This window comes from Camelina sativa, chromosome 20 (genome assembly GCF_030686135.1).
Source record: "Camelina sativa cultivar CO46 ecotype springtype chromosome 20, ASM3068613v1".
NCBI lineage: Eukaryota > Viridiplantae > Streptophyta > Magnoliopsida > Brassicales > Brassicaceae > Camelina > Camelina sativa.
Window position 1 is genome coordinate 28,895,809 of NC_141899.1, and position 9,028 is coordinate 28,904,836.

Consider the following 9,028-nt stretch of genomic DNA (forward strand, 5'->3'; position numbering starts at 1 on the left):
CAAAGTCATTACCGACATCAACATTCAAGAAGCTCACGCACCAGATTGGAATGCGGAGACTCAAAGACTTTTAGTGATGCTTAGAACCGGGGAGTAATACGTGTTGTACTCTTTTTCCTTCACCATGGTTTTGTCCCACTGAGTTTTCATGGTAAGGTTTTAATGAGACAGCATCCCCAAGCGTATTATGGTGATCTCTTAGCATCTGCACGGTTATGTCATCCAAGGGGGAGTGTTGTAAATCATTAAGGATGGATCTGCATAATCGGCCCACACATGTCCAAGTCCATAAAGCCCATCAGCCACCTTCTCTTATTCATAGTCGGTTTAGGATTTCTAATATGTTTAGGGCTTTGTGTACTACTATATATGTACTCTTATTCGATTGAATTAATAAAAACACAAGAGAATACAACCTCTAGTTTCTCTATTTTTATAACATTTATCTTATTATTTTATCAAATTGTCTTCTTTTTACACCGGTTTAAGTTGAGACTGGAACAATATATTAATTTATTGAGAATATCAATTTATAGAGATTTTACTGTATTTTTATTGTTGTATTTTCAAATATGTAGAATAATTTTAAAAGACAAACAACCTAATAAATATAAAACTGTTAGGACCTGTGAACAACTAACTGGCTTACCGATATTCCCAGTTTATGTGTATATTTTGTTGATTGATTGATTGATTATTGTTAAACTCAAATTTAGTATTTTCTTAAAATATAAGAGCACCAACTTGAGAAATTATTTCACGTGAGAATTTGAATTTTTATTTCCAAAAACGCAATAGAGAGGAAAATAAACCAACATTTTAATACATTATATGATTTGTCCACAGCAGAATATAAACAACAATTATTACAAAATATTGGATGGACGATATAACTACATATAATCTACAAAGTTCTGGTAAAGGCAAAAGTTTAGTTTCTTCCAGAGGTAGCGATCGCGGACGGGGCCGTATCATCACACACATTCTCGCCTGAAAGCTCCTCAAGTGACTTCCCTTTAGATTCAGGCACTAAAAACGTCATGATCATACCAACAAAGTTGATAACACCAAGCATGATCAACGAGTTCTTGACACCAATACCCGGTGGATATCCTGCGTCAGTCTTGGTTTTATCCTTTGACTGAGCTGCGTATAAGAATCCAAACGCACCCACGATGGCACCCGCCTTTCCTGCCGCGGCTGATATTCCATGACAAGTGGATCTTAGCCTGGCCGGGAAGATCTCGGCAGGAACCACAAATGTCGTTGCATTTGGACCAAAGTTTGCAAAGAAGAAAGTTAGGGAATAAATAATGACGAAACCGATACGGTTGTCTGGTTTAATCCAGTGATCGTAAGGGAAGGCTATAGCAAACATAAAGACTGTCATGAAGAAAAATCCCATTAGCTGGATTGCAAATCTTCCCATAGTATCAATAAAGGCAACTGTGAACCAGTAACCTGGAACCGTACTGCAGAGCGCGATGAGAGTCTGAGCCCTACCAATCTTGTAAACCTCATGGATGGCATTCATTGTAGCCGCACGTGGGATCCATCCGATTGCGGAAAATATATCTTTTTGAAATAAGTTTTGGCTGTAAAACGCGATGTCAAGCAAAAACCAAGTAGAGGTAGTTCCGAGGAGAGGAAGTCCATGGCGTTTAAGGAACTCCCTCGAGAACAATCCGTAGTTGAGCTTAGGATCTCTTACAATCTTTTCAGCGCATTCTTCCTCAGTTTCAAGATCCACTTGCAAGACTTTAGACATGTCTTGCGTGGCTTTTTTAAGGTTTTTGGCGACTAAAGCTGTGTAACGAGCCGTTTCGGGCATTTTCATACGCCAATAATATGTCATAGCGGCTGGGAGAGCACCCACCATAAGGATGATACGCCACAAGTAATCAGCTTGAGGTACAGTCGAGGCAACGGGGTCTACACTATAGATCGGTGATGGAAATTGGTGATCGAAAATACTTGAAAATATGAGCGCAACAATACCCCCAGCCATGATCCCAAACCCTTGCATAGCGAACACAGCTGCGATGAAGGCACCACGTGTTTTCTTGTTTGCATACTCCGACATGATCGTCGCTGACAGTGGGTAGTCACCACCGATACCAACTCCAAGCCAAAACCTTTTTTTACCAAAATTATATAATGGACATCGATTAACAAATGACTGAATATTCCCATTTTTTCAATTTTTTGCATCCATTTGCAGCCATTAGATAACTAAATATTCCTTTTCGTATTAGAGTCGCTAATCTTCTTTATTTACAACTATAAATATATTTTTCTATATAATTTGTACGTCTTAATAAATTATGATAATAATTAATATATCCATTTATTCATTCAATATCATTCAGTATTATTAATATATTTATTTTATAAAAGAAATATCAATATTTTATTTTGAAATTTAATTCGTGTATCAAAATAAATCCAAAAAAACTCAGGCTGTGTGTGATATATATAATTGTAAAAATAAAGTGAATTCTTTGGTTATAAAAACAAAGTTTATTTGATAAAGTACCTGAAGAAACAAAGAGTGGTCATAACTCCTTTTGGACTGTTCCCAAAGGAGAGACCGGAAGCCACGGAACAGAGAACCATCATGATCAAAGTGATCCCATACACCTTTTTCCGGCCTAGTTTGTCTCCAAGCCACCCAAAGAAGAGCTGACCGGCAAGTGTCCCACAAAGAGCGACACCATTGACTGCGGCCGCTACTTCTGGAGGGAGTGTTCCCGGCTTTTCGGCACCAGCCTTGTGGTAGTAGATGCGGCCTAGGAGCTTGGTAACCAATGAGATACAAAAAAGATCGTAGGCATCAGTGAAGAAACCCATTCCGGCGATAACAATCGCTGTAAAATGGTAAAGTTGTGTTTTGGCCACATCTAATGCTTTGAGAACTCCTAACTGTTGATCTTCCGCCATTGCTACAAAGACAATAACCAATAATTTAGGACTGGATTTTTTTTTTCTATCTACTAACATTTTATTTTCATCATTTCATTATTCATGTTTCTTTAGAAGACAAAGGACTAAGCATTGTTTGCATAAGAATCCACAATAATTTAGATGGATTGTCGCAGTTAGAAACGTAAAATAAATATTAACGTAGATTCAAACAAGACCAACAATGAAATCAACTAAGTTAACTAACCTTTAAGCTTATACTGAAGCTTTTTGGTTGTTGGAATCCAAGATATAAATAAAGTTAAACGACTGAAGAAAGTTATGTGTTTAACTTTGATTTATGACTAAAGATATCTCAAAAGTTAGAAATGTATGTGCTACTTATAGACCAAAGTTATAACTCAAAGTCAACGTACGTAACTCTATAAATCGGGATCTAAAGAGCATATGCTCTCATCTTGGTTGTGTTTTATAAATTGTATTATAATAAGAACCTCAATAATACGTAATGATAATGAAACTACATAGTATGATGAATATAAATTCATTTAATTCGCGCTTCAGTCGTTTACTACGACCAGTGAATACATAATCTTTTTATTCTATGTTTGAAATACATACTCTTAGTATGTAGAATTATATAAAATTTGTTTTGCTTGCTTTAATTGTATATTTGTAAGTTGGGTGATACAAAATGATTACAAAAACATAAATTCTATATACATAATGAAATGGATACGATTCGTCTCCAAGCCACTTGCAAATGTTAGAATGTCTAAACTAAACATAATTTCATGAAACGTATTTTCTTATATGATCATTTATAAGACATACACATACCTAAACAATTTAATCTTCTATTGGAAATTTTTGGAAATAAATTAATGTTCTTAATTAGGACTACTAGCTTCGATTGAGATAAGAAAAACTCTCTATCGCCCAATAGATAAATCCACGTTTTCTGTTGACCAAACATACTTATATGTTTAATTTGTTAAACAAGAGGGTCACAACTTTCAACTATGTATGTTCATATTACTATTTAATATGTTAATTTGACAATGGATGTAGTTTATGGATTTTAATTAAGACAATAATTTACTACTAACTAAAAATACAATATGTCCACCAACAGCTAAGTCCAGCAGTTAAACATCCCCAAACTGCAAGCAAGAGGAATGTGACAATAGTGAAGTAATGATCCACTAATTAAAATTATTTTATCCTAGAAAAGGATTGTAAAACAGCTAACACCAACCAATTTATCTCATTCTGGTTGCGTTCGCGCGCGAGTGCGGTTAAATATATTTATGTTTTAGGTAGTTTGATATAACATGGGTTGTTATAACCGGTTAAGATTCGGTTTAGATTATTCATGTATATTAACACAAATTGTATACTTTTACTAATTAAGGAAAATAATACTTTTACTTTGTTATCGCTAGCCTAATCGTGATATGGTATCAATGCACAAAAAAGAAGAAAGCTTCCGCCATGGATTCTCATTCCTTTGTCTTTTCATCGCCTTATTCTTCAGCTATGAGTGTTCGATTTACTGTACTGATCTTCAATTTTGTTTTTCACCTTTATCTTGCTGTGATTGATCTTCTTTCACTCGAATCTTTCATTTCCTTGTTCTTCATTTCTTCTTATTGATGGTACAATTCCTCAACCTCCTAGTGATCATCCTGATGCAGGTTCTTGGTCTAGGTGTAATGACATGGTCATAACTTAGTTAATGAGCTCAGTCTCAAAGCAAATAGCCTAGAGTTTGTTGTATATGTCTACGGCTGCTACAATGTGGACAAATATTATGTCTCGCTTTAAGCAAGACGATTCACCTAGAGTCTTTGAGATAGAACAATGTTTAAGTTCTTTGCATCAAGGTTCAATGGATGTGACTACATATTACACAGCATTGGTGACTCGATGGGTGGAGTATAGTAACATGTTGAGCTTCCTCTTCGTGGTATATATGCGAGTGCAATGCTGCAATTTTCGGGTAAAGTTATAGCAATGGAGTAGGGTCACAAAGTTTCTCATGGGGTTGAATGAAGCTTGTCAACCAACAAAGAGGCGTATCTTGATGTTCAAGCCTATGCCATCAATAGATGATGTTTTCACATGGTCACACAAAATGAAAGACAAAAGTCTATGATATATCATGGTTTTTATGGTTTTTAACCATGATATAAGGAGTCTTTTAGTGTCTTTTCATTTGTTTCTAGATTGTTTTTGAGTCTTTACAGGTTTTTAGCATGAAAGGAGCGGAGCAATTTAGATGTTTTGGAGCAAAAATCTCGAAGAATCAATTTGGACTCGAGGCAAAACAAGGGCATCGATCGACACCAAGATTGGGAGCATCGATCGACACCCTCTTCAGCCGATGAAGAATCACAGAATTGGAAGTTTTACAATTCTGCCCCAAAGTCTTCCAAAATTGCAACATAAGTCTCTGACGTGTTTTAGAACATATATATATATATATATATATATATATATATATAGTTTTTAGGTTTTTAAAACCCTTAAATTTTATTTTATCAAGTTTTATTTTTTCCTGCAACCCTGAGATATTTTTGAGAGCTTTTTGGAGAGAGAGAGATCAGATCTGCTTTGTAGAGAAAAATTTCTTGAACTCTCTTTACTCTTTTAATCTCTATTTGCATGTTATTCAGAAAGATGTTTTGTTCTTCATTGATTATGTCTGAGTAGTTTGCTTGTTAGGTTTTGAGTTTTTCACAGGGATTTTATGAATTATTAGATCTGATTATTTAGGATTCATTATCTATCTAGATCTTCATCTTAGGTTGTTCTTCATATTAATCCTTGATTGGCCATCTAGAATTAATACTTTAGGAAAATAAATTGATATGAGAATATAATTGATTTTCCTGATAAAATCTTTTGATGAGCAAAATTATTTCTTGCAAAGAGATTTGATTTAATAATTTTGTGAACAATCTAAACCTGATTTTATTGCTGATTTTTAACCTAGAATTTTACAAAGAGATTTGGATTTTCTGGTTTTAAATTTAGATATTATTTGCAGTGAGAACTGATTTAATTTACAAAAGTGTTTAGAGTTCTAGATCTGTTCTTAATTGCTTTAATCCTAATTTATTGATTGATTTAATATTTCATAATTTCCTGAGAAATTCCTTAGGCCTAGCTTTTTGATCTTCTGAATTTACAACAACTTTTATTTAATATTTTGCATTGCTTTTATTTTAATTCAATTTAATCTGTTTAGCATAATTATAAAACTCTATAATTTATTGTGTAGACTTGAGTCATTGTGGAATTCGACCCCTAAGTATTATAGTGATCTCTTAATTTGAGAGAGTAGCTCAGGGTTAAATTTGAGTATATCAAATTTTGGCGCCGTTGCCGGGGACGCTTTGATCTACCATTAGATTTGAGTTTTTGATTTTGTCTAAATTTTTTTTTCTTTTTATTTTCAAACTAACACGCTTTTGTTTTCTTTTCTCTTGTGTGTTTCAGGTGTATGCCTAATAAGCCTAACACAAGGAGCAACAAGACTGGTCCAATTCTGAATCTTTCAAACCAAGAGTTGGGAAAACTTGAGCGTGAGAACAGAAAAGCAGCCAAATCTCTGAAGATGGTTAATCCGATCATTCTGATGCGTGATGAGGCTGGTGTTTTGAGGGATCAAGAGGGCCACTTGCGCGATGAGCTAGGCCAAAAGATTGATGCTGAAGGCAATGTGATTGCTGAACCTGTTGTCAACAAGCAGGCTGTCGTGAACCAGCAAGCTGGTGTCGTTGATGATCCGAATCTTGGTGTCGATCGACACCAACCAGGTGGCATCGATTGACACCCACCTGCAGCAGACGGACATGGAGCTGCCAACCACGTCCAAACCCCGGTTCGACGACAGGAGCACAACCGAGACTTGATCAGGACCATTGCTGACTACAACCGGGCTGATCTGGTGTATAATAACTGGTCCGGTATTGTTCCTTCTCCATTCCAGAGGAACGATTTTGAGTTGAAACCTGCGTACTTTCAACAAGTTGGGCAGAGACCTTTCTCTGCTTTGCCCAATGAGAAGCCCTTGGACCACATTGAGCATTTTGAGGATCTGGTGACTAGTATCAAGGCTAATGGGGTGACTGAGGACTACATCTTCTGCAAACTCTTCCCTTACTCACTTGCAGGAGAGGCATCTCAGTGGTTGAAACAGCTGCCAGCTGGATCATCGACAAGTTGGCGTGATGTCAAGGTGGCTTTCCTAAACTACTTCTATGATGATGCAATGTAAGATGAGTTGAGAATAAAGCTGTCTTCTTTTTTGCAAAGACCAGATGAATCTTTCAATGCAGCTTGGGTGAGATTCAAGGCTTACCAAAGAGACTGTCCACACCATGGTTTCTCAAAGGTTCAATTGCTAAGTATCTTCTTCAGAGGATGTGACTGGGAGTATCAGTTGGCTTTAGATGCTGCAAGTCATGGGAATTTCAAGACAAGACTTCCAGAAGATGCTGAATGTTTGATTGAGAACTTAGCTGCTAGCAATAGTACTAAGAGAGCAGATGCTGAAAGGAAGAGATTACATGGAGGATATGATTCAAACCAGTTAGCTTCTGTTAATGCTAAGCTGGATTCAGTGCATAATCTCCTTGTGGGCAAGAAGTCAGTTCACTTTGCTGCTGAAGTTGAGACATTTGAGCCACAACCTGAGACAAGGAATGAAGAAGCTGATGTCAACTTTGTCTATGGAAATCAGGGTCAGAGGTTCAGTAATCAGCAAGGCAACGGGTCTTACAGTGGGAACTTTTCAGGCTACACTTCCAAGCCAAAGTATCAGCAGCAGCAACAGGGCACTGGGTACACAAGGACTTATGGCAACAATTCATATCAGTCTTCTCCTCCAAAAACAGCTGAAAGTAGTAAGATGGAAGTTATGCTTGAGCAGCTTTTGCAAGGTAAGGAGCAAATGACAGTGACTTTCAATGGGAAACTTGACAATGTATACACTGATCTTAATGGAAAGTTTGAAGATTTGAACATTCATGTCAAGAAGTGAAACAAACTTTTATGTTGGTGGTGAATGATGATGAATGTATGCAATGGTGAGATATGAATGAATGGATGGTAAGGTCTTTCAATTCCCCTTATGCAGTTGCAGTATAAGAGGTGTCAATCCTAAATGAGTGTTTGTGAACAATTAAGACATGCATATGAGACTAAGTCAAGCCAAATGTAAAGGATGTATGTCACTAACAATCCTATGATGAAAATGCAAAATGCAGAAAGTAAAACTATAAGAACTAGATGCTAAATGTAGATGGAACAAAATGACTATGACTAATATGAAGCTAGAACAGAAATAGAAACTACAATAATGAACCAATGCAAGACAATAATGAACAGGACAATAAGTAAATGCAACATAAATGCAAATAGAATGAGACTAGAGATAAAACAGGACAACTACAAATCATAAACCAAAGTTCTAGGGAAGAACTCGAGCAAGCACTCGATCGAGTGTAGATCGAGCGCAGGGTCGAGCTGGACTAAACGCAAAAACAGAGCAACACAATAAAAACAGAGCAACGAAAAAACGAATCAAACAACAAGCAAGCAACAGGATTAAGACTTAAAAATTAATAAACAAAGAAGGTCCTGAGGAGGGATTCATGGGCTGAACTAATCATTGTGGTTATCTAACTTGGTCAACAAACCTCAAACAACTTGAGCTAATCTCTACACATATTATTCTAAGACAAGTTTCATCCACTCTCATGGCAAGAAACAATCAAACCTATGCATCTCTAGACTTGTTCTCTCAAAGTAAAGAATCTACACAAGCAGGCATTAAGCAATAGATCTCAAACAAAACAAGACCTCTAATCTCTTAGCAAGCCTAATGGTAAGCTCTAGATCTAGCCTTATCTATGCTTCTTAAACATTGGTGTGATGCTAAGATGCTTGAAATCAAACCCTACCTTCTCAGATATAGGATCAGCATTAAGAACATCTAGCCTAGAAGGTATCTACAACAATCAAGCTTGACCAAATCAAACAAACCACAAGGTCAATCCAGCCTAACCCATCCTCAAGATCCTAGAGGACTACTCAC

The 9,028-nt window shown here is 36.4% G+C and overlaps 1 protein-coding gene and 1 non-coding gene across 2 annotated transcripts; both read right to left on the reverse strand.

Annotated features, from left to right (window-relative positions):
• Positions 1–755: 755 nt before the first annotated feature.
• Positions 756–3,281, reverse strand: LOC104771489 (putative inorganic phosphate transporter 1-3). The gene is made up of 3 exons (XM_087503499.1): positions 3,170–3,281; positions 2,537–2,942; positions 756–2,135 (listed from the first exon to the last, which is right to left on the reverse strand). Exons 2-3 carry the CDS (start codon positions 2,938–2,940, stop codon positions 932–934), a joined length of 1,608 nt encoding a protein of 535 aa, XP_087359625.1. The 5' UTR covers positions 2,941–2,942; positions 3,170–3,281; the 3' UTR covers positions 756–931.
• A 3,929-nt stretch (positions 3,282–7,210) lies between these two features.
• LOC147919526 (small nucleolar RNA R71) lies at positions 7,211–7,317 on the reverse strand. Its single transcript, XR_015594294.1, has one exon. It is a non-coding gene; the product is annotated as a small nucleolar RNA R71 (small nucleolar RNA).
• Positions 7,318–9,028: the final 1,711 nt, after the last annotated feature.

Bases quoted from the DNA above. Each gene is read 5' to 3' on its own strand.
- LOC104771489 (XM_087503499.1), bottom strand. From the start codon at position 2,940: ATGGCGGAAGATCAACAGTTAGGAGTTCTCAAAGCATTAGATGTGGCC. The intron at 2,136-2,536 runs GTACTTTATCAA...TGGTAAAAAAAG, and splicing joins ACCACTCTTTGTTTCTTCAG to GTTTTGGCTTGGAGTTGGTA.